At 43.1% G+C, this 26,143-nt stretch overlaps 1 protein-coding gene across 4 annotated transcripts in view; it reads right to left on the bottom strand.

Moving 5' to 3' along the window:
* Positions 1 to 1,103: 1,103 nt before the first annotated feature.
* taf12 (TAF12 RNA polymerase II, TATA box binding protein (TBP)-associated factor) overlaps positions 1,104 to 26,143 on the bottom strand; it is a 52,901-nt gene continuing 27,861 nt past the window's right edge. For 3 of the 4 annotated variants that reach the window (XM_072246412.1, XM_072246410.1, XM_072246409.1), the window contains 5 exons: positions 22,193 to 22,444; positions 15,232 to 15,309; positions 8,524 to 8,638; positions 5,305 to 5,393; positions 1,104 to 1,543 (listed from right to left, as the gene is read on the bottom strand). In XM_072246412.1, coding sequence (XP_072102513.1) covers positions 1,508 to 1,543; positions 5,305 to 5,393; positions 8,524 to 8,638; positions 15,232 to 15,309; positions 22,193 to 22,360 — 486 coding nt within the window. In that variant the 5' untranslated portion in view covers positions 22,361 to 22,444 and the 3' untranslated portion in view covers positions 1,104 to 1,507. The remainder of the gene's footprint in view (positions 1,544 to 5,304; positions 5,394 to 8,523; positions 8,639 to 15,231; positions 15,310 to 22,192; positions 22,445 to 26,143) is intronic. The other variant, XM_072246411.1, reaches the window with a different exon arrangement.

Here is a 26,143-nt window from a genome sequence, read left to right on the forward strand (position 1 = left end):
TTTCATTGATCCTGTTATAGTTACTATTCTATAGATTTACTGAGTATGCCCACAGGATAATGAATCTCAGGGTTGTATGTGGTGACATGTATATACTTTGATAATAAATTTTTCTTTGAAACATTAAAGTCCTTGTGGATTTTTTTGAGCAGCTTAATGTGTGTGCTATGGTAATTATTGGGTACGAGCCTTCCCTCTGCCAAATCAAAGATAGTTGAAGAAGGCAGTAATTGTCTACATCTAGCCTGTGGGGAAAAGCTGAAGGGAGAAATCAGTGGATTAAATTGTAACCAGTTAATTACAGATCAATAGCACTGAGCACAATTCAGGTTAGTGTTATAATTAAGGGTGGTAATATTCATACAGAAAATTAATAGGGCAAGTCCTAGATAAGAAAACCCAGCAAGACTAGGAATCGTGTCCCTTTGGGACAGCACAGTTGTATTGTGGTAAGCATAAAGCTATTACCGCATCAGCGACCTGGGTTCAATTCCTGCTGTTCTCTATAAGGAGTTTGTACGTTCTCCCCGTGACTGTGCAGTTCTTCCAAGTGCTCCGGTTTCCTCACATTCCAAAGAAAAGATATAGGAGCAGAATTAGGCCACTCGGCCCCTCGGCCCCTCGAGCCATTTCATCATGGCTGACCCATTTTCCCTCTCAGCCCCAATCTCCCGCCTTCTTGCTGTATCAATCTCTGCCCTAAATATACCTAATGACTTGGCCCCCCACAATCACCTGTAACAATGAATTCCACAGATTCATCACTGTCCGGCTAAAGAAATTCCTCCTCATCTCCATTCTAAAAGGACAGCACCCTATTCTGAGGATGTGTGCTCTGGCCTTGGACTCCCCAACCCTCGGAAACATTGGTGTAACTGGGCAGCACAGGACAGTTGGGCCGAAGGGCCTGTTACTGTGCTGTATCTCATTAATAAAGGAGAGAATGACTAAGAGCCATTACAGGGACAGATTTTTAAAATTATAAAGTAAAAGTAAATTATAAAAGAAACCTCATCCTACAAGCAATATTGGAGAGTTTTTCCACAATCACCCTGGCAGCAGTAGGATTTTAACAGCATGGGTTATAAACGTATTACTTTCACTCAAGTTGAGTAATATTTTATTGGCAAAAATGGTCAACATTTCCTCTATACAAAGATATGAAAACCAACTACTTAACACTCCACCAAGTCCCAATAGATCACGCTACCATTAATCAACAAAGAAACGGCACAGTTTCACACACGCGCACACACACCATTCGCTTTGTACAAGTCCTTAAAGTTTGTATTCGGATGGAGAGTCAAGCACCGAACGAGTTTCTTACAGTGTGTTGGTTACAGGTACGAAGTCACGTCATTTTGGTTCATTTTCACAATAAACACACCGTCAGCTGTTCCAGGTTCCTTGACGGAATTTGGGGGTTCGGGGAGGGGGGAGGGTTAAGCCTGAGAATGTATTGTGATGTCCAGAACCTTGCTGTAGAAATTATCTCTTCATCCAAGCTTTATTTTTTGGTTGTTTTGCGTATTAGTGCCATTCTCTGTAAGAAAGAAAAGTGCGTGGTCAAGCAAAGATATGATTTTTTTTACATTTGTGAAAACATACCATCCAGAAGTGTAATTTCTGAAACTGAAATTGACGCAGTTCGATGAAGATATTAGAATAAGTTTGTTCCCAAAAATAAAACAAGGCAACGTGCCCTATTTCCTCTGTCCATTAAAGGTTTGTGAAATTATTACTTGAACAAGTCCTCCAAGGTCTATGCATTGAGGAATGGGTAAGAATTTACTGCCAATGATACACTGCCAGTCAGTTGGCTAATTTCATTGCGGGTATATGGACCAAGCTACCTCTGTTTGTATACGTATCCAAACGTCTCTTAAGTGTTGCAATCGAACCTTTCTGCCTATAATCACCTGGTGTGCATTGTAGATGGTGGAATGGCATTGGCATGACAGGGGTTGAACCACTTTTCAGCTTCTGACCCGCACTGTAGCTGAAGTCTATGGTGAGGGCCTGTATTCCCTACATATCTATTCTGACCTTACAATTATCAAGGAAATTGTAAATGAACTGAAAGAGGCTGGGCTCAGTATTTTCGGGTTTCAGTAGTTCCTCACCTGTGACAATGTTCAGTACGATGAGCCAAACTGAACAGTGTCGTACAGCTGGCTTACCTATGCCTGCTCCTATGTCCTACCTTTCCCTGTTTCTATGTATGAACTATTTTAAAATTAGCATGCCCTGTGCTATTAATAGAATTAATTCCCAGGGCAACAAAACAACCCTATACTAAGATAACTGTTGGCACTAATTCGACAGGTAGAATTAATTTATTGCGATACAGCGCAGAATAGGCCCCTTGAGCTACACCACCCAGCAATCCCCCAATTTCACCCTAGTCTAATCACGGGACAATTTACAATGACTGATTAACCTACCAACCGGTAGGTCTTTGGACTGTGGGAGGAAACCAGAGCCCCCTGAGGAAACCTACGTGGTCACAGGGAGAACGTACAGACTCTTTACAGACAGAGGCGGGAATTGAACCCAGGTCGCCTGTAGCATAAAGCTTTGTGCTGACCACTACGCTACCGTGCTGCTCCAATTAATGGAGTTCAAATGTTCAAATAAATGAAATTAATGGTAACTATAATCTTCAGACAAGTTCAAAAACAAAAGGAACATATAACAACTTTAGTAACTGTTAAAGGTGATGAATTTACTTGACCATTGTGTTGATTATCAAACAGAATCAGAGAGCAATACACCAGAATATACAGTACTGTGCAAAAGTCTTGGGCAGATACATATCGCTAGGGTCCCTAAGACTCTTGCACAGTTCTGCAGTGATTTTATGTATTCCACTGTACTATTACTGCCAAAAAAAATAAATTTTATGACATACAGACTGTGCAAAAATCTTAGACACATAAATAGAGTGAGAGTCTCTAAGACTTTTGCATGGTACTGTAGTAATTTTATGTATTGCACTGTACTGCTGCCACAAAAAATGAATTTCATGTCACATGTGAGTGATGATAAACCTGATTGGGCCTCTACTGTGGACTGAGAGTGGGAAGAGGGCAGGGAGAGGGGAATCATGGTTGGGAAAAGGGGAAGGGAGAGCGGAGGGACTGGGAAGAACCAGAGAGACGTTCTGTAATGATCAATAAACCAATTGTTTGGAATGAAATGACCTTTCCTGGTGTCTCAGGGCTGGGTGTATCTACATCTGCACCCGTGCCACCCCGCCTCCCCCCCCCCCCCCCACCACTGGCTCTCCTTCTCTGCCACCTGTCTCACACCCTTCCCGTGGCACTCCACCCTTGCCATTTCCAACATCCTTTGCTCCTGCCAGACCTACAAACTCGCTTTCCACTCCACGCTGTCAAATACTGTACTAGGCACCCTAGCTATATATATGTGCCCAAGACATTTGTACAGTACTGTAGGCCTTTTGGCTCAACAAGTCCACCCAAACTGCAGTTCCCACCTACATCTCTCTAAGCCTTGCTCCTTCATGTACCTAACCAAGAGCTTCTTTAATGACACTATTGTACCTGCCTCAACCACTTCCTCTGGCAGCTCATTCCATATACTCACCACCCTCTGCGTGAAAAGAGTTGCCCCTCAGTTCCACTTTTAATCTTCCTCATCCTAAAATCTCAGTTATGGACTTCCCTTCCCTAGGGAAAAGACTGCTTTTGTCCATCTTATTATCGATGCCTCTCATTACATTTGGCATTTCTATAAGGCCATCTCAAAATTTTAAACATTTCTATAAATTTTAGTGTCAGAATAGAGCTCTATAGAAGGGCAAAGATCTGTTCTAGCTTCACAGACACTCCAAAGAAGAAATTCATTGTGGGTGGGGCAAGAATAAAAAAGTCTAATTATGCTGAAAGTGGCACAAACCCGTAAGTGGCAGAATAGTGTAGTGGTTAGCACAACACTTTACAGTACTAGCGACCCAGGTTCAATTCCCACTGCTGCCTGTAAGGAGTTTGTACGTTCTCCCCATGACCAGGAGGGTTTCCTCCCACAGTCCAAAAACACGTACTGGTTGGTTCCTCCTGGGTTCCCTCCTCCTTCCCTTTCTCCTATTTCACTCTCCTCTCTTATCAGATTCTTTATTCTCCAGCCCTTTACCTTTCCAACCCACCTGGCTTCACCGAGCACCATCCAGCTATCCTCCTTCCAACCCCCTTCCCCCTTTTTATTCTGATGTCTTCCCCCTTCCTTCTCAGTCCTGATGAAGGGTCTCAGCTCAAAACATCGACTGTTTACTCTTTTCCTGCCTGACCTGCTGAGTTTGTCCAGGGTTTTCTGTGTACCAGTTGGCAGGTTAATTAGTCATTGTAAATTGTCCTGTGACTAGGCTACGGTTAAATTTGGGGTTGCTGGGCGGTGCGGCTCGAAGAGCCAGAAGGGCCTATTCTGCGCTGTATCTCAATGAATAAATAAAAAGAATCAAGCCATTCAGCCCATCAAGCCATGACCAATTTTTTTAACCACCACTCTGTCGCCTTGAGTGAACTTGGCCTTTTCTCCTTGGAGCGATGAAGGATGAGGGGTGACTGATAGAGGTGTGTAAGATGATGAGGGGCACTGATCGTGTGGATAGTCAGAGGCTTTTTCCCAGGGCTGCCATAAGAGGACACAGGTTTAAGGTGCTGGGGAGTAGGTACAGAGGAGATGTCAGGGTAGGTTTTTTTTTTACACACAGAGAGTGGTGAGTGTGTGGAATGGGCTGCCTGCAACGGTAGTGGAGGTGGATACGATAGGGTCTTTTAAGAGACTTTTGGATAGGTACTTGGAGCTTAGAAAAATAGAGGGCTATGGGTAAGCCTAGCAATTTCTAAGGGAGGGACATGTTCGGCACAGCTTTGTGGGCCGAAGGACCTGTATTGTGCTGTAGGTTTTCTTTGTTTCTTTCGCCTGATAACCTTTAACCGCTTTACCAGTCTTCGCCCTAAATATACCCAATGACTTGGCCTCCAGAACATCTGAGGCAACAAATTCCAGAGATTCACCAACATCTGGTTCAAGAAATCCTTCTTCATCTCAGTTCTAAAGGGACGCCCTTCTATTCCGAGGCTGTGGCCTCTGTTTTGACTCTTCCACTACTGGAAACATCCCCTCTCTCTGCATCCACTCAACCCAGGCCTTTGAGCATCAGATCGACAGGTGGCTTATGAGAAAGGTCAATTGCTTATACACTTTATTAGATTTTAAATAATTTTATTACAATTTTACCTCAGTTTTAAAATATATTTTTAAAGAAATTAAATATCCAACCTGTTTATGAGCTTCTGTTGTGCAGGCCTTCTTATACGGCCTAATTTCATCTGAACCAAATCCTGGTATCCACATATTCCACTGACGTTCTGTTTAAAATAGAACATGCAAAAATTCAAATATCCACAATCATTACAACTGCATGCAAACTGAACACCATTTTTAAAAAATCTCCAAAATAAAATTATTGGTTAATATCACTTGAAAATCACATTGGTTAACAATTCCTGAGATTAAGTATAACAACTTTATAAAAGCAAGAATGTAATGTTGAGACTTTATAAGGCACTGGTGAGGTTTCACTTGGAGTATGGTGAACAGTTTTGGGCCCTTTATCTAGGAAAGGATGTGCTGAAACAGGAGAAGGTTCGTGAAAATGATTCAGAGATTGCAAGACACGTCATTTGAGGATGGCTTTGGGCTTCTACTCACTGGAATTCAGAAGAATGAGGGGAGATCTCAATGAAACCTATCGAAAGTTGAAAGGTCTCAAAAGAGTGGATGTGGAGATGATGCTTCCTATGGTGGAGGAGTCCAACACCAGAGGACACAGCTTCAGAATAGAGGGACGTCCATTTAGAACGGAGGTGAGGAGGAATTTCTTTTGCTAGAGAATAGTGAATCTGTGGAATTCATAGTGACAGACACCTGTGGAGGCCAAATCATTGGGTATATTTAAAGTGGAGGTTGATAGGTTCTTGATTACTGTAGTCAGGATGGCAAAGGTTACGGGGAGAAGGCAGGAAAATGGGGTCGAGAGGGATAATAAATCAGCCATGATGAACTGGTGGAGCAGACTGCCCTAATTCTGCTCCCATGTATTATGGACTTGTACATCAACGTCATTAAGAAGTCTACACAACATTAGAGTGTTACCCCACCCCAAATAATGAACTATCAGTAATTCTAAGGGGTCACACTGAGAATTGAACTCAACATCATGGTACAGTTACATAAGCGGTTAGGAGAGCTGGATGGTACAGATAGAGACACAAGTTTAGATTCCACCACAATAAATGTGGAACTTAAATTGGCTAATTAAATGAATTTGGAATAAAAACAATTGTTAGTGGTGGTTTTGAAACCAGTGGATTGAAATAATTGCTCTTCTGGTGTCTTTGTGGAAGGAAATTTCTTTTTCCTATTTGGTCTCTGACTCCAGACACAAAGGAACCCCATTCTTCCACTTTCTTCCTATAACTCTTAACTTCCCTTCTAATCAAAAAATTAACAATCTCTACCATAAATACACTTAATGATTTGGCCTCCATAGCCCTCTGTGGCAATGAAGTCCACAAGTTCACAGGCTCTCTGGGTGAAGAAATTCCTCTTCATCTCAACTTTGAAGGGATGTTCCTTTACTCTGAGGCTGTGTCCTTGGATCCCAGGCGCTAGAAATGAAAATCATGCTATGTGCCAACTGGTGATGTAGTGGCATTTGCGTCGGATTTCAAGGCAGATAGTTCAATGGTCCCAGGTTCGAATCTGGGCGCCACCTTGCATGCTTGGAGTGTCGAGCTAGCAACTCATCCTCGTAAAAAACAAACAAATGTTAAGGAAACGGCAAGGTTGTTGCCCGATGTACAGAAAGGAACAACAAACACGCTACACCTTCCTTGCATTCTCAAATGGAATTGCTGAGACAAAACACTACATTCTATTTTCTAAAAAATTACTTATTAATTTACAGGATGTGGGTGTCACCAGCTAAGCCGCCATTTATTGCCCATCCCTAGTAATTGTTACCATCTCGATGGTTACCATGTCTGATGACCTGATAACTATCCATCTTGGAAGTTATGCTTCAGGTAACTATAAAAAGGAATGCCATAAGTAAATTGCCTGGTCATTATTATATTAATATCTTTGCAGATAAATAGCTCATTATATTTCCTAAACTGCAACAGTGACCACAGATCCAACACACAATACTCTTGACGATTCTGGAAATCTATACATCTTTGGATTGTGAGAGTACGCTGGAAGAAACCCACAGTCATGGGGAGAACATACAACGGGCAACAGCTGGTATTGAACCCTGGTCGCCTGTGCTGTGAATCGTCATGCTAACCACTACGCTACCGTGCCGCCCCATGGAGTTCAAAGAAAACAGTTCCAGTGCCTTCAAGTCAACATCCTTATGAATCTTATCTGCAATTTCTCTAGCTTTGGTTCCCAGAACTGCACACAATATTCCAGGTGTGGTCTCACCAATGTCATATACAGCTGTAATGTGATGTCACAACTCTTTACGTTCATTTAAAGATACAACACAGTAACAGGCCCTTCTGGCCCAACAAGCCTAATTACAACCATATGACCAATTAACTTAACAATCTATACGTCTTTGGCCTGTGGGAGGAAACCGAAGCACCCGGAGGAAACCCATGCGGTCACGGGGAGAATGTAAAGACTCCTTACAGACAGTGGCAGGAATCGAACCTGGGTTGCTGGTACTGCAATGGGGTTATGCTAACTGCTACACTACCTTGCCACCCTAACCAAACATGCCGCATGCCTTACCACTACCCTGTCTGCTGTATGTGTGCTGCCATTTTCAGGAAAACACTAATTTGTACCCCAAGAAACAAGAGATTCTGCAGATACTGGAAACCTTAAGCAACACACACCGAATGGTCGAGGAACTCAGCAGGTCAGGTAGCATCTATGGAGAGGAATAAACAGTCGACTCTTTGGGAATAAATGAAGGGACTTGGCCCAAAACATCAACTGTTTACTTCCCTCTATAGATGCTGCCTGACCTGCTAAGTTCCTTCAGCATTTGATTATTATTATTGCGAGACACCGTGGAATAGGTCCTTCTGTGCCGCACCACCTAGCAATCCCCCAATTTAACCCCAGCCCAATCACAGGACAATTTACAATGACTAATTAATTTACCAACCAGTATGTCTTTGGACTGTGGGAGGAAACCAGAGCACCCAGAGGAAACCCACATAAAAACGAGGAGAATGTACAAACCCCTTACAGGCAGTGACGGGAATTGAACCACAGTCACTGGTATTGTAAAGCGTTGTACTAAACACTACACTACCGTGCAGCCCCAATGTGTGTTTTTTTACATCTGTTGACCACATATCCAAAGCTTTGATTGGCTGAGGAGAGTTGGGCCAAATATTTTATGAAATCTTTTCCTTCTTGTGCAACCATTTGCATGTGCTGACATGTTTATGATAAAAGCACTAATGCAAAACATACCTAGATGCAACTGAACATCCTTGACTTCCAGTGTGTTTGACTTCCGGTGACGTGCTAATTGACAAGCAGCGCTCACCACACTTTCGATAAAATCATCAGCAATCTGCAAAAGCATCTGTATTGAAAAGGGAAAGAAAAACATGGATTAAAGGCTCTTTCATTAACAGTATAATGCATCTACATGAAACACTGTCATAGGAAAGCAGCATCCACCATCAGACATCTCCATCACCCAGCTCATGCCCATTTCTCATTGCTGCCTTCAGGTAGAGGGTGCGAGAGCCTCAGGACTCGCATCACCAGGTTCAAAAACAGTTACTACCCCTCAACCATCAGGCTCTTGAACAAATGGGGATAACTACACTCATCTATTGTGATGTTCCCACATCCAATGATTCTCACTTTAAAAACTCTTTATCTTGTTATTTCACGTTCTTGTTATTTATTGCTATTTATTTATATTTGCAAGGACCATGGATATTGTATACTAGATGTTTAGATACCCAAGCCTGGGCAGTACAATATGGACAGCAAGCTGTTGCCCATGTAGTAAGCTCCCCCATCCACGCATCTGATGAATCTAAAGGAACAGCAGACACCAATACAGTTTGGTACCAGAAGCAACGCAGGAGTTGCCAGTCAGCATTGAGCTGCCTTAGGGAGTCCAGCTCCCGATGACGTCTCCTCATATGGTGACGAAATGTTTGCAAAGGGATTGCTAAGATCGGACAGCAACTCAAACCAACCATGCAATTGTAAGATTAGATCAGCCACACAAGGTCTAGGTAGATTGCAGAGGATATTTGCAGTAGTGGGAGAGTCTTGGACTAGAGGACCACAAGGACATCCCTTTAGAACAGAGATGAGAAGAAATTCCTTTAGCCAGAAGGTGCTCAATCTGTGGTATTCATGGCCACAGGTGGCTGTGGAGACCACATCATTGAATATATGAAAAGTGGAGATTGATTATGTTCTTGATTAGGAAAGGCATCAAAGAGGAGGCACGAGAATGAAGTTGAGAGGGAAAATAAATTAGCCATGATCGAATGGCGGAGCTCCTGATCATATCTTTTTAGATTGTGAATTGCACCTTCTGAGGGGTTACATGCCAATATTACTAATAAAGATAAAACTGCAATTCACTTAATTATTCCCAAATGTTTACAGCAAGATTACACAGCTCTATTCAGCAGTAGCAAGGACAAATTTTTAAAAAATCACCCCGTAATCTTACAATACACATTGGCATCGCTACTATAGTACAAACACATATATAAAAATAGGTATCAGCTCCCTCTAGTGTGGAGGTTTTTAAAAAGAGAAACAACTTTTCAATCTAACACTGTCAGACACATCACATTTGAACAGCTCAGAGCAGGGGTTCCCAACCCTTTTTAATGCCATGGAGCCTTACCATGAACTGAGGGATCCACGGACCCCAGGTTGGGAACCTCTGGTTTAGAGAATTTTGCAGGATTCTTAGGCCTGACTGTCCTGAATCAACTGATTATGGCATATAGAGTCAAGGATACAGGCCCTTCAGTTCAATGAGTCCATGTGCTTCTTAAATAACAATTGCTTCAGCCATTTCCTCTGGCAGCTTGATCTGTACACTCACCAACCTCTGCGTGAAAAAGTTGTCCTTCATGACCATTTTAAATCACTTCCCCCTCAGCCTATATCTATGTACCGTACAGGAACCCTGAAGAAACACTGTCACCATTCACATTATCTATGCCTCTCATAATCTTAAACATTTTTATAAGGTTGCCCTCATTCTCCCATGTTCCAAGGAATAAAGAGCTAGCCTGGCCAACCTCTCCCTACAACTCCGGCCCCCCAATCCTGCCGACATCATCATAAATCTTTTTGGCACACTTTCTAGTTTAACCATGCCTTTCCTATCAAAGGTTCCTTAAGGTTGTTATAGCTGGGGTTTGTCATGGGGATAAGCTCCCACTACCTATTAAATGCTCCCAATGGTGTGCATCTCAAATAGCTCCAAGATCAAGACCAGCTCCAGGCCTTCATGTGTGGTTTAGCTAATAAGCCCAGCAGAACTGTTCCTACTGATAGGAGAAGGGGCAAAAGGCAGGTTACTTGTACCTTCAAACAAATTGCTTTGGCAGATGGGGCTTGCCAGCCGCACTTGGCAGCTCAACCAGAAGGAAAACTCTGTTCTCATATAGAACCATAGAAACTACAGCACAGAAACAGGCCTTTTGACCCTTCTTGGCTGTGCCGAACCATTTTCTGCCTAGTCCCACTGACCTGCACATGGACTATATCCCTCCATACACTTCCCATCCATGTATCTGTCCAATTTATTCTTAAATGTTAAAAAAGAACCCGCATTTTCCACCTCATCTGGCAGCTCATTCCATACTCCCACCACTCTCTGTGTGAAGAAGCCCCCCCCCCCGCAATGTTCCCTTTAAACTCCCCCCCCTCCACTCTTAACCCATGTCCTCTGGTTTTTTTCTCTCCTTGTCTCAGTGGAAAAAGCCTGCTTGCATTCACTCTATCCATACCCATCATAATTTCATAAACCTCTATCAAATCTCCCCTCATTCTTCTACGCTCCAGGGAATAAAGTCCTAACCTATTCAACCTTCCTCTGTAACTGAGTTTCTCAAGTCCCGGCAACATCCTTGTAAGCCTTCTCTGCACTCTTTCAACCTTATTTATATCCTTCCTGTAATTTGGTGACCAAAACTGAATACTCCAGATTCGGCCTCACCAATGCCTTATACAACCTCATCATAACATTCCAGCTCTTATACTCAATACTTTGATTAATAAATGCCAATGTACCAAAAGCTCTCTTTATGACCCTATCTACCTGTGACGCTACTTTTAGGGAATTTTGTATCCGTATTCCCAGATTTTCTGTTCCACTGCACTCCTCAGTGCCTTACCATTAACCCTGTATGTTCTACCTTGGTTTGTCCTTCCAACGTGCAATACCTCACACTTGTCTGTATTAAACTCCATCTGCCATTTTTCCAGCTGGTCCAAGTCCCTCTGCAGGCTCTGAAAACCTTCCTCACTGTCTACTACACCTCCAATCTTTGTATCATCAGCAAATTTGCTGATCCAATTTACCACATTATCATCCAGATCATTGACATAGATGACAAATAACAATGGACCCAGCACTGATCTCTGTGGCACACCACTAGTCACAAGCCTCCACTCGGAGAAGCAATTCTCTACTACCACTCTTTGGCTTCTTCCATTGAGCCAATGTCTAATCCAATTTACCACCTCTCCATGTATACCTAGTGACTGAATTTTCCTAACTAACCTCCCATGCGGGACCTTGTCAAAGGCCTTACTGAAGTCCATGTAGACAATATCCACTGCCTTCCCTTCATCCACTTTCCTGGTAACCTCCTCGAAAAACTCCAATAGATTGATCAAACATGATCTACCACGTACAAAGCCATGTTGACTCTCCCTAATAAGTCCCTGTCTATCCAAATGCTTGTAGGTTCTGTCTCTTAGTACTCCCTCCAATAACTTACCTACCACCGACGTTAAACTTACTGGTCTATAATTTCCCAGATTACTTTTCGATCCTTTTTTAAACAACAGAACAACATGAGCTACTCTCCAATCCTCCGGCACCTCACCTGTAGACAGTGACATTTTAAATATTTCTGCCAGGGCCCCTGCAATTTCAACACTAGTCTCCTTCAAGGTCCGAGGGAACACCCTGTCAGGTCCCGGGGATTTATCCACTTTAATTTTCCTCAAGACAGCAAGGACCTCCTCCTTTTCGATCTGTACAGTTTCCATGATCTCACTACTTGTTTCCCTTAATTCCATAGACTTCATGCCAGTTTCCTTAGTAAATACAGACGCAAAAAACCTATTTAAGATCTCCCCCATTTCCTTTGGTTTCGCACATAGCCGACCACTCTGATCTGCAAGAGGACCAATTTTATCCCTTACAATCCTTTTGCTCTTAATATACCTGTAAAAGCTCTTTGGATTATCCTTCACTTTGACTGCCAAGGCAACCTCATGTCTTCTTTTAGCTCTCCTGATTTCTTTCTTAAGTATTTTCTTGCACTTCTTATACTCCTGAAGCACCTTATTCACTCCCTGCTTCCTATACACGTCGTACAACTCCCTCTTCTTTATCAGAGTTGCAATATCCCTTGAGAACCATGGTTCCTTATTCCTATTCACTTTGCCTTTAATCCTGACAGGAACATAAAAATTCTGCACTCTCAAAATTTCTCCTTTGAAGGCTTCCCACCTACCAATTACATCCTTGCCAGAGAACAACCTGTCCCAATCCACGCTTTTTAGATCCTTTCTCATTTCTTCAAATTTGGCCTTCTTTCAGTTAAGAACCTCAACCCCAGGACCAGATCTATCCTTGTCCATGATCAAGTTGAAACTAATGGTGTTATGATCACTGGAACCAAAGTGCTCCCCTACACAGACTTCTGTCACTTGTCCTAACTCGTTTCCTAACAGGAGATCCAATACTGCATCCCCTCTAGTTGGTCCCTCTATATACTGATTTAGAAAACTTCCCTGAACACATTTTACAAACTCTAAACCATCTAGACTCCTAACAGTATGGGAGTCCCAATCAATATGTGGAAAATTAAAATCCCCTACCACCACAACTTTATGTTTCCTGCAGTTGCCTGCTATCTCTCTGCAGATTTGCTCTTCCAATTCTCGTTGACTATTGGGTGGTCTGTAATACGATCCCACTAATGTGGCCATACCTTTCCTGTTTCTCAGCTCCACCCATAAGGACTCAGTAGACAAGCCCTCTAATCTGTCCTGCCTGAGCACTGCTGTAATATTTTCCCTAACAAGCAACGCTACTCCCCCACCTTTCATTCCTCTGCCTGGATCACATCTGAAACATCGGAACCCTGGAATATTAAGCTGCCAGTCCTGCCCCTCCTGTAGCCAAGTTTCACTAATTGCTACAACATCATAATTCCACGTGTCAATCCACGCCCTCAACTCATCTGCCTTCCCCGCAATACTCCTAGCATTGAAATATATACACCTCAGAAGATTTTTACCACCACTCACAACCTTTCTATCAGCGGATTTGCTTGAACTTTTAACATCATTTATTTTCACCCCAGCCACACTGTCAGCTCTGGCACTCTGGTTCCCATCCCCCTGCAAATCTAGTTTAAAGCCTCCCCAATAGCACTAACAAACCTCCCTGAAAGGATATTGGTCCCCCTGTAGTTCGAGTGTAACACGTCTCTCTTGTACAGGTATCTCTGCTGCCTTGTGGCTATACCCACTAATGGGGAAGGCTTCAGGAGTAAACCCTGAGGGAAAAATATGGAGCTGGAGTCCTTAAGGTAGTCCTATGTTGAGTTCAACGCTGACCCGGCAACTCCTGGTGCCAAACTGTATCGGTCTCCGCCGTTCCTTTTGGTTCAATCAGATGCTTGGAGAGGGGGAGTTTGCTACATGGGCAACAGCTTGTCTCCAAATTGTACTGTCCTGGCTTGCGTATCTAGACAGCTAGGATACAACATCTGTGGTTGACCCTGACCAATACAGGGCTCACTCACTCTGATCAAAACTATACACAGGAGATAGTACAGCTGAACTTGTTTAGATTCTCAGCATTCTCACCAAATACTTCTGCAATGTTCAGGAGCAGCAGACACAGAACTCTCTTCGGTATATAAGCAGGTACTGAACCTTCAGAATTTGTACAGCTTAACAGTGTGCATTCACACACTGGTCCTTTTCCAGCCCCAACTACTTCTTATTGCATACATATTCTCTACTGCCCTCTGTAGAGCAACAACGGAAAATCTGCTGCTCAAAATGACATGAATAGGGATTATGCAACAGTCAAAAAAATGGAGAAATTGAATATATTGATCAGCAAACCTAGGTGAAAATGCAAAATTATCAGTAAAAGGAGATGACAAAATGGGTGAAAATGTGGAGATTAAGTAATATGTTCCAATCTTAAAGGCCTTTTAAATAATAGTTGGAAGGGAGAAGAGGTCTGTAATGGAAAAGATATCTATTTTTCTTAGAGGTCCTCTAGGTTCAGCTCAGGGCTAACAACCCTGACAGGTCAAACAAAATTGTTACGGAAACAGCAATGAAGAATCCTTCAACATTTGAGAGTGATGGTATTCCTGAGTCTCCATCTGAGAACTGCATGCCTGACAGTAGTGCAAACCAAGAAGAAGCGACTGACACGGTAAAAGAAGCCTTGAACACTGTCAGGGATGGAGAATCGTCATTGCTGCCCTAAACGCCAGCGACATAATAGGTAGCAAGTATTTTATTTAGAGATAAGGCATGGTATCAGGCACTTCAAGTTCATTGAGGTCATGCTGCCCAATCACACCCATGTGACCAATTAATCTATGAACACGTAGGCCTGTGGGAAGTGAGAGGAAATCCACGTGGTCATGGGAAGAATGTACAAACACCACCGACAGCAGCGGAACTGAATCCAGATCACTGTATTACTGTTATGCCAACCGCTACACTATGGTGCCACCCTGCATGATGGGAATAATGGCATCGTCTTGTGACAGAGCAATCGAGAAGGGAAGAATATTCTCCCAGAATAGGCCATCCAAGGAAGAAATGGGTATCAATTTTTGCCTAAAGAAAACACAATGTACACAGTGAATGAAGGTTTTGTACTTTTAAAGCTATGAGTTTGAAACTAAAGCTTACTTCCTCAACGTCTTCATCAAGTTGCTCATTTGGATCAATTTCCCGTACTAGATCCTGAAGTTTCTTCTTGCTCAGGACCTAGTGATGGAATTATATCAAACAGCATACAGGTACTTAATGACAAAATGACATACAGCATACAATTTATCTGGCGTACAGTGTTTACAGAGTAGATAACTTGCTCTAAAATATGGAAATTAAGCTGCCATTAACAGGTTCTGTGCATGAACTCATCTCCCCCACTCCCTGACCACTCCTTTCCCCCAGCGGACTCAAAGCAACACAAATAATCAGATATCTAAATAGTGAGCATTTTCACGGTTCAAATGCCGTGTCAAGATTCTAGATTTTTGTCCAAAGTGTTTTGATTTATTAAAGTATGATATTTCTGCTGATCACCACTGATATTTTTGCAGCAATTAAGTCTGATTATCTTTCAGTAATTCTAGTTCTTTTTTTTTGCCAGATAAGGGAAGCATATTCTCAAAGGGGTCCTTCGTCTAAATTGCCAGAATTTAGTGGGATTGATTCTTAATCTAAGGCCTTAACAGCAGTTGCAAGATTTTCTCTCATCACTAATTTGAATAAAGCGAGGATACATCTCCTGGCACCCAGATATTTACTTCTCTTGGTCAACATCATTAAAAGTGATTATACACCCATGAGAAAGTCTGCTGTTCCAAAGCAACACACACACAAAATGCTGGAGGAACTCTTGCAAATCACCGCCTGTGAAAGAGAGTGCCATACTTTCCATGCAGGGAAACTGTGAGAACATTCTTCACCCAATGGTTTGCTCATATATTCCCAATTTTCTCATAAAAGTAGACACTGCAGTTTTTGCCTGGATTAAATTGAAATTCTCACCCTGCTGTTTCATATTTAGAATGCTTATTTTGTCATACAGATCAGCTAGGTATGCACACCTCCACGTAGAAGTTCAATTTTGTTTCCCAAGCTCTTGTTGAGCAAAAATTCAACCATTATTGTCAAAAAGATCAAAGAAACATTTTAAGCAGCAGCCTTTTGACAGCCAACGCACTTCTGTGTAAAGAAGTAAGCGTTCAAACTCTTCACTGTTATCTTGGCAGAGCTGATGAAATATTTTGCAATTTAATGGATGAGCTTTAATTTTGTTGATAGCAGATATTACAAGAGTCATGCTTGAAAAAAGTCGCTGGCTGAGGTTTTTGGCTGCGAGGTACTGACGATGAACTACACAGGTAAGACACACAGGGCATCACTGATCTGATGGGAACGGAATAAAACTATACTCCAGGTATGTAACATTGTACTGACGTACTTTCTATAGGTTCTGTTTCTTAGCAGGATTAGAATTCAAGGCCTCACCGCCTTCAGACTCATAGAGATCGCACTGTATTTATTCATCTATCATTATTTAGGCTAAATTAAAATAGAAAATTGACATAAACTGGGAATATCTATCGGATGTTGATGGCAGCAGCAAGTTGACACGGTTGGCCAGGTCTCGTGCCTTAAGTTAGGGTGCCGCTTACCATCCCCTCCCCAAGGAATCATAAATGCTCCCCAATGACTTCTACTTCCCCTAATGCCCCCTTAGGACAGGAAACCACCCGTGTTGGGAATCAATGATGTAAATGGATATTGTGAATAAAGTTGATCCTTGATATATATCACAAATGAACAACCTGGTCTCTGGTATACTCTTCTATACTAAGTAATATATTTGTACTGAAAAGAATGATGGTTTTCCAATACAACAGCTTTGCTCAAGTTACTGTTTTCACCTTTGGAGCTATAACTTCCAAAATTAACATTACACAGTAAAATATTAGTCAAAGAGTTCTTGGCATTCAATATCATAGACTTAAAATCATTTTTACAAAACATTATTTGCCTACGTGATGCAGGCACTGCTGGTGAAATCAGCATTTATTGTGCAAGCCCAATTACGCCTTAAAACCCAACAGCTTGCTTGGGCAAGTCGGAGGTTTGCAATCAAGTTTAGCCAGTCCGGTTACGGTACTCCTGTTTGAGTACTGTTGGGGGGGGACAGCTTACCCGGGAGAAGCGACAGTGGCCGTGCCTCCGGCACAGAGTCCGGCCCTGTAGCTCAGAAGGGTAGGGCAAGGAAGAGGAGGGCAGTTGTGATAGGGGACTCGATAGTAAGGGGGTCAGATAGGCGATTCTGTGGACGCAGTCCAGAGACCCGGATGGTAGTTTGCCTCCCTGGTGCCAGGGTCCGGGATATTTCTGATCGTGTCCAAGATATCCTGAAGTGGGAGGGTGAGGAGCCAGAGGTCGTGGTACATATAGGTACCAATGACATAGGTAGGAAAAGGGATGAGGTCCTGAAAGGAGAATATAGGGAGCTAGGAAGGGAGTTGAGAAAAAGGACCGCAAAGGTAGTAATCTCGGGATTACTGCCTGTGCCACGCGACAGTGAGAGTAAGAATGCGATGAGGTGGAGGATGAATGCGTGGCTGAGGGATTGGAGCAGGGGGCAGGGATTCAAGTTTTTGGATCATTGGGACCTCTTTTGGCGCAGGCATGACCTGTACAAAAAGGACGGGTTGCACTTGAATCCTAGGGGGACCAATATCCTGGCAGGGAGATTAGCTAGGGCTACTGAGGTGACTTTAAACTAGAATGGTTGGGGGGTGGGAATCAAATTAAGGAGGCTAGGCGTGAGGAGGTTAGTTCACTACAGGGGGATGGGAACCAGTGCAGAGAGGCAGAGGGGTGTAAAGTGAGGGTAGAAACAAAAAGAACTATGGAGAAAAGTAAAAGTGGCAGGCCGACAAATCCAGGGCAAGCATTAAAAAGGGCCACTTTTCAGCATAATTGTATAAGGGCTAAGAGAGTTGTAAAAGAGCGCCTGAAGGCTTTGTGTGTCAATGCAAGGAGCATTCGTAATAAGGTGGATGAATTGAAAGTGCAGATTGTTATTAATGATTATGATATAGTTGGGATCACAGAGACATGGCTCCAGGGTGACCAGGGATGGAAGCTCAACGTTCAGGGATATTCAATATTCAGGAGGGATAGACATGAAGGAAGGGGAGGTGGGGTGGCGTTGCTAGTCAAAGAAGAGATTAACACAATAGAAAGGAAGGACATAAGCCGGGAAGATGTGGAATCGATATGGGTAGAGCTGCGTAACACTAATGGGCAGAAGACGCTGGTGGGAGTTGTGTACAGGCCACCTAACAGTAGTAGTGAGGTCGGAGATGGTATTAAACAGGAAATTAGAAATGTGTGCAATAAAGGAACAGCAGTTATAATGGGTGACTTCAATCTACATGTAGATTGGGTGAACCAAATTGGTAAAGGTGCTGAGGAAGAGGATTTCTTGGAATGTATGCGGGATGGTTTTTTGAACCAACATGTCGAGGAACCGACCAGACAGCAGGCTATTCTGGACTGGGTTTTGAGCAATGAGGAAGGGTTAATTAGCAATCTTGTCGCGAGAGGCCCCTTGGGTAAGAGTGACCATAATATGGTGGAATTCTTCATTAAGATGGAGATTGACATAGTTAATTCAGAAACAAAGGTTCTGAACTTAAAGAGGGGTAACTTTGAAGGTAGGAGACGTGAATTAGCTAAGATAGACTGGCAAATGACACTTAAAGGATTGACGGTGGATATGCAATGGCAAGCATTTAAAGGTTGCATGGATGAACTGCAACAAATGTTCACCCCAGTTTGGCAAAAGAATAAATCAAGGAAGGTAGTGCACCCGTGGCTGACAAGAGAAATTAGGGATAGTATCAATTCCAAAGAAGAAGCATACAAATTAGCCAGAGAAAATGGCTCACCTGAGGACTGGGAGAAATTCAGAGTTCAGCAGAGGAGGACAAAGGGCTTAATTAGGAAGGGGAAAAAAGATTATGAGAGAAAACTGGCAGGCAACATAAAAACAGACTGTAAAAGCTTTTATAGATATGTAAATAGGAAAAGACTGGTAAAAGCAGATGTAGGTCCCCTGCAGACAGAAACAGGTGAATTGATTATGGGGAGCAAGGACATGGCAGACCAATTGAATAATTACTTTGGTTCTGTCTTCACTAAGGAGGACATAAATAATCTTCCAGAAATAGTAGGGGACAGAGGGTCCAGTGAGATGGAGCAACTGAGCGAAATACATGTTAGTAGGGAAGTGGTGTTAGGTAAATTGAAGGGATTGAAGGCAGATAAATCCCCAGGGCCAGATGGTCTGCATCCCAGGGTGCTTAAGGAAGTAGCCCAAGAAATAGTGGATGCATTAGTGATAATTTTTCAAAACTCGTTAGATTCTGGACTAGTTCCTGAGGATTGGAGGGTGGCTAATGTAACTCCACTTTTTAAAAAAGGAGGGAGAGAGAAACCGGGGAATTATAGACCGGTTAGCCTAACGTCGGTGGTGGGGAAACTGCTGGAGTCAGTTATCAAGGATGTGATAACAGCACATTTGGGAAGCGGTGAAATGATCGGACAAAGTCAGCATGGATTTGTGAAAGGAAAATCATGTCTGACGAATCTCATAGAATTTTTTGAGGATGTAACTAGTAGAGTGGATAGGGGAGAACCAGTGGATGTGGTATATTTGGATTTTCAGAAGGCTTTTGACAAGGTCCCACACAGGAGATTAGTGTGCAAACTTAAAGCACACGGTATTGGGGGTAAGGTATTGGTGTGGGTGGAGAGTTGGTTAGCAGACAGGAAGCAAAGAGTGGGAATAAACGGGACCTTTTCAGAATGGCAGGCCGTGACTAGTGGGGTACCGCAAGGCTCAGTGCTGGGACCCCAGTTGTTTACAATATATATTAATGACTTGGATGAGGGAATTAAATGCAGCATCTCCAAGTTTGCGGATGACACGAAGCTGGGTGGCAGTGTTAGCTGTGAGGAGGATGCTAAGAGGATGCAGGGTGACTTGGATAGGTTGGGTGAGTGGACAAATTCATGGCAGATGCAATTTAATGTGGATAAATGTGAAGTTATCCACTTTGGTGGCAAAAATAGGAAAACAGATTATTATCTGAATGGTGGCCGATTAGGAAAAGGGGAGGTGCAACGAGACCTGGGTGTCATTATACACCAGTCATTGAAAGTGGGCATGCAGGTACAGCAGGCGGTGAAAAAGGCGAATGGTATGCTGGCATTTATAGCGAGAGGATTTGAGTACAGGAGCAGGGAGGTACTACTGCAGTTGTACAAGGCCTTGGTGAGACCACACCTGGAGTATTATGTGCAGTTTTGGTCCCCTAATCTGAGGAAAGACATCCTTGCCATAGAGGGCGTACAGAGAAGGTTCACCAGATTGATTCCTGGGATGGCAGGACTTTCATATGAAGAAAGACTGGATGAACTGGGCTTGTACTCGTTGGAATTTAGAAGATTGAGGGGGGATCTGATTGAAACGTATAAGATCCTAAAGGGATTGGACAGGCTAGATGCAGGAAGATTGTTCCCGATGTTGGGGAAGTCCAGAACGAGGGGTCACAGTTTGAGGATAGAGGGGAAGCCTTTTAGGACCGAGATTAGGAAAAGCTTCTTCACACAGGGAGTGGTGAATCTGTGGAATTCTCTGCCACAGGAAACAGTTGAGGCCAGTTGATTGGCTATATTTAAGAGGGAGTTAGATATGGCCCTTGTGGCTACAGGGGTTAGGGGGTATGGAGGGAAGGCTGGGGCGGGGTTCTGAGTTGGATGATCAGCCATGATCATAATAAATGGCGGTGCAGGCTCGAAGGGCTGAATGGCCTACTCCTGCACCTATTTTCTATGTTTCTATGTTTCTATGATCAGCAGATTCAAATTAGTCTATCCAATAGGTTTATGTGCCAACTGTGCTGCCATACCATTCCCACATTTTTAAAACTCCTAGATTTATCAAAATCAAGTTCAGATCAACATGCTGTTCATACAGTACTGTATTTTTCAATGTGGAGCAGAGAGCGAGTTTGTAAATCTGGTGAGAGCCAAGGAAGTTGGGAATGGCGAGGGTGGAGTGCCGCTGGAGGGGTGGGGGACAGGTGGCAGAGAAGGAGTGCCAGGGAGGGGTGGGTGTAACAGGTGCAAACACACCCAGCCCTGAGACTCCAGGCAAGGTCACTTCATTCCAAACAATTGGTTTACTGATCATTACAGAATGTCTCTCTGGTGCTTCCCACTCCCTCCCCTTTTCCCAACTACGATTCCCCTCTCCCTGCCCTCTTCCCACTCTCACTCCACAATAGAGACCCATATCAGAATCAGGTTTATCATCACTCACATTAGTCGTGAAACATTTTTTTTGCAACGGCGGTATAGTGCAATACATAAAATTACTACATTATTGTACAGATCCATTATGCACCCTAGCTATATATGCGCAAGACTTTTGCACAGTACTGTACAGGAATGTGAATGTCAATCTGATAATTTATTCACTACATTCCCACACTACTAGGTTCAGGAACAGTTATTACCCCTCAATCATCAGGCCTTTCAATCAGAGGGGATAACCTCACTCACGCGAACATTGAACTGATTTCAAACCTTTAGACTTACTTTTAAGGACTCAACAACTCCTGTTTTCTATTTATTATTTACTTATTTATTTATTATTTTGTATTTACAATGTTCTCTTTTGCATATTGGTGGTTTGTCTGTCTCTTTCGATTGTGGTTTTTCATTGATTCTATTGCAAGGGCTTCCAACCTGGAATCCATAGAACTGTGGCTTAATGGTATTGCTCCATGGTATAAAAAAGGTTGGGAACCCCTGGTCTTTTGTGCTTCTTTCTAGTAACCATGGAATGCCCGCAAGAAAATGAATCTCGGGGTTGTATATGGTGACATACAAGTACTTTGATAATCAATTTACTTTGAACGTTGAGCATTATTGCACAAATTCATACTGGTATCAAATCAAAGATAAATTAATTTTAATTTATTAAACAACACTTCAACTAAAAGGGATACCAAGTGACAATCAAATATTAAACCGACTATACCTGGTTGCCCTCTGGGCTCATGCGCCCTCCTGAGCCTGGTGTTCCAGGAATCTTTACCAGGGTAGTACTGTTAGCCATTGTATTTGGAGGCGGCGTACTTGATGGATCGGGCTTCACGGAGGGAAAATTTGTCAGGTTTATTAGAGTTGCAGGTCCAAACTGGTTCATAATCTGTTGGGCTTTGGCCTTTAAATCATTAAGTTTCTCCAAATCCTGTTTCTGTTTTGGGGTGTGTGGGCCAGGACCGATTAGCTGTTTGAACATAAAAAGCACAATGTTATTTCTGGGGTAAATTTAGCAAGTTCCAAATCTATGCTTTATTTATTTATTCAAAAATACAGCACCAAACAGGCCCTTCTGGCCCAACGAGCCGCACTGCCCGGCAACCCACCTTTCAACCCTAGCCGAATCCCATGACCTCGAAGAGGACCACAAACTTGTCGTGGTTTGGAGGCTTGCGTGCCTCAGTGACATGAGAGCTGTGTTGGATGGAGTCAGGGCCTTGTGCTTTGGCTCTTGGTAGGATCACCCATGCCAAACAGGTCAAAGGGTAGAAGCCAGACTAACAGTGGTCCATTGGTCCTTCAGGTTTGGGGGTTCAGCTGAGGGCTAACAACCCTGACTGGTCAAACAACACTGTTATGGAAACAGCAATGAAGACTCCTTCTACATCTGAGTGCAGCAGTATTCCTGAGTCTCCGGCTGGGACTTGCATACAATGTTAAGATCTTAACAATTAAAAAACAGCATATTTCAACAAAGTTATAATATCTGAAGCTTTTGCTTTCAGAGTGAAATTGATAGCAATCTCACATTGCAGTGTATAATGCCGTCATTTAACAGATCACAACTCCAGAGCTTTACCCATACAATTTATAACGTCTGCATCCATAATAGAGTACAAGACCGTAAGATATAGGAGCAGAATTAGGCCACTGGCCCATTGAGTCTGCTCTGCAAGACTGTTTTGTTTGACCAGTCAGGGTTGTTAGCAATAATAGGGAAAACTTAGCATACAATTTACATTAATAACCTCAAAACAATATACTCAATAGAAGTTGACTCAAGCCATTTGTTTTCGGTTGATAAAAATATTTAAGCAGGGACAAATTTGAACATCGAACAGTACAGCACAGGAACAGGCCCTTTGGCCCTCAATATTGTGCCAAACCAGCTAAAAAGCAGATCAAAAACACCCAAACACTAATCCCTACGACCAACACCATGTCCATATCCCTCCACCTTCCTCACATCCATGTGAGGAAGCCTCTAATATATTTGCTTCTACCATACCAGGCAGCACATTGCAGACATCTACCACTCTGAGTGAAAAAAAACAAACCCCTCATATCCCCCTTGAACCTACCCCCTCATCTTCAATGTATGCCCTGGGAAACAGATACTCTCTGTCCACTCTATCTGTGCCTCTCATAATCTTGTAAACCTGCGTACGGGGTCTTTCTTTTGTTACATTTAAAATGGCGATTTTGTTATGTTAATCTGTGGAATGCGGCTTTGTTGTGTTTTAACGCTGCAGAGAGTTTACGCTAACAGTTTGTTTTACTTCAAATGAGATAACCAGGTTCTATTAGCCAATGGGTGGTTATGTATCGTTTTGTTTTTGGATGCCATGCTGTATGATATGACTGTGGACTGAGTTTTGGCGGGGAGTCGGAGGAGAGACGAGGAGGACGGTGGACGTGCGGAGAAGCTCCGGTTGATCACTCCGGGTGGTCCCGAGCCGTGGGTCGACGGAATTCGGGTGGTCATCTGACGTCGAACTGAGCTCCAACGGTAGCGTGCGAAGAACTTGGACTTTGATAAGTGTTGGCACCTTTTTTTTTCCCATTACTTTCCTCTCTGTATCAAATGTATATTAATGTCATAGAATTAGTAATATCTATAAAGTGCATGTGTTAAAATTTACTGGGTGTGCTGGCTGATGATTGATGTTTGTGATTGATTCGGGCGACAACTGACCCTGAGGGGAGTGTTGCAGCAGGTGCTGGGCGGGATTTCCCCTAGACATACACGAGCCAATATAACGGAACGTTACACCTATATCAGATCTCCAGCACTCCAGAGAAAAAAAAAACAAGTGTATTTAGCCTCTCACGATAGCACATGCCCTCTAAATCAGGCAGCACCCTGGTAAACCTCTTCTGCACTCTCCTCAAAGTCTCAACATCCTTCCAAAAGGGCCCACAAAATTTGGGCTGAGGGGATGTGATTAGTTTATAAAATTACAAGAGGTTTAAATCAGGTGGACAGTCAGAAGTCTTTTTCTGGACTAGAAATGTCAATTGCTAGACGACGTGTATTAAAGGTGAGAGGGGTAAGTTTAAAAGAGATGTGCAGGGCAAGTTTTTATTAAATTAAACAAACAGAGGGGGTAGATCATAAACACAAGACTGTAGATGCTGGAAATCCAGAGCAACACACACAAAATGCTGGACGAACTTAGCAGGTTAGGCAGTATCAATGGAAATGAATAAACAGTCAAAGTTTTGGGCCAAGACTGGATGGGAAAGGAAGGGGGAAGATGCCAGAATAAAAAGGTGGGGGGGGGGGGAGGGGAAGGAGGGTAGCTGGAAGGTGATAAGTGAAGCCAGGTGAGTGGGAAAGGTCAAGGGTTGCAGAGGATGGAATCTGATAGGAGAAGAGAGTGGACCACAGGAGAAAGGGAAGGAGGAGGGAACCTGGGAGAAATTATAGGCAGGTAAGTAGAGTGGAGGAGGCAGAATTTGTTTACCAGAAGGAGAAATTGATATTCATGCCATCAGTTTGGAGGCTACCCAGACGGAATATAAGGTGTTGCACCTCCACCCTGAGGGTGGCCTCAAATTGGCACAAGAGGCAGCCGTGGACTGACAAGTAGACACCTGGGAGGTGGTGGAAGTAGATACGACAATGATTTAAAAGGCATTTAGAACACGTAGGGGGATGGACGATGTGGATCTTGTACAGACAGATGGGTTTAGTTTAATTTGGCACCATGATTGGCATAGACATTGCGGGACGAAATATCTCTTCCTGTGCTGTACCGTCATGTGTTCTAAAACACAACTTGTTACTGGGTGGGAGACACCATTGTGGGGTTCATCTGGGTGCTCCTGCTCGACCCCACATCCCAAAGATGTGGTAAGTTACTCCTTAGTTTTGATGAGTAGCGGATAGGAGCTGATGGGCACTTGGAAGAGAATAGTGGCAGGAAAAGGGACTGACAAGAGTACTCTGCTGGGAATCAACTTGGATAATGCCTCCCACTTAGTAACAAGTTGTGTTTTAGAACAGATTATGGTCCCGCAGACAAACAGATGCTTCATCCCACAATGTCTGTTCTGCTTTGATTCGCCCACTGATCCACTCACCCTTTTCCTCCCATTCTGAACACCAAGAATCTCTGGTTAATAGCTGTACTAGACGTATCTTTAATACTATATCACGGGCTCTGTGATGTTCACTTGGCTCTGCACTGAGCTGAGGCTGAGGCGTGGCCTGCTCCAGGCTTCATTTTTAGTTCCGAATGCTCTTTGCTTACATATATCACTTGCACGATTTGTTTTTGTTTTCAAATCTCCCTCTCTGAACATTGGGTGTTTGATGGTCTCTTTTTTAATGGGTTTATTTTTTTGATTTAGAGGTACAGCACGGAATAGGCCCTTCCGGCCCACCAACCCCTGACTTAACCCTAGTCTAATCACTGGACAATTTTCAATGAGCAATTAATCTACCAACCCGTACATCTTTGGACTGTGGGAAGAAACCGGAGGAAACCCAAGCAGTCACTGGGAGAACCTAAAAGCTCCTTACAGACTGCAGTGGGGAGGCCTTTTGGGTTTCTTTGTTTTGTGGCTGCCTGTAAGAAGATGAATCTCAAGGTTGTATAATGTATACATACTTCGATAATAAATGTACTTTGAACTTTTACACTCATGTCTCAAGTCAGCA

This window comes from Mobula birostris, chromosome 29 (genome assembly GCF_030028105.1).
Source record: "Mobula birostris isolate sMobBir1 chromosome 29, sMobBir1.hap1, whole genome shotgun sequence".
NCBI classification, from domain to species: domain Eukaryota; kingdom Metazoa; phylum Chordata; class Chondrichthyes; order Myliobatiformes; family Myliobatidae; genus Mobula; species Mobula birostris.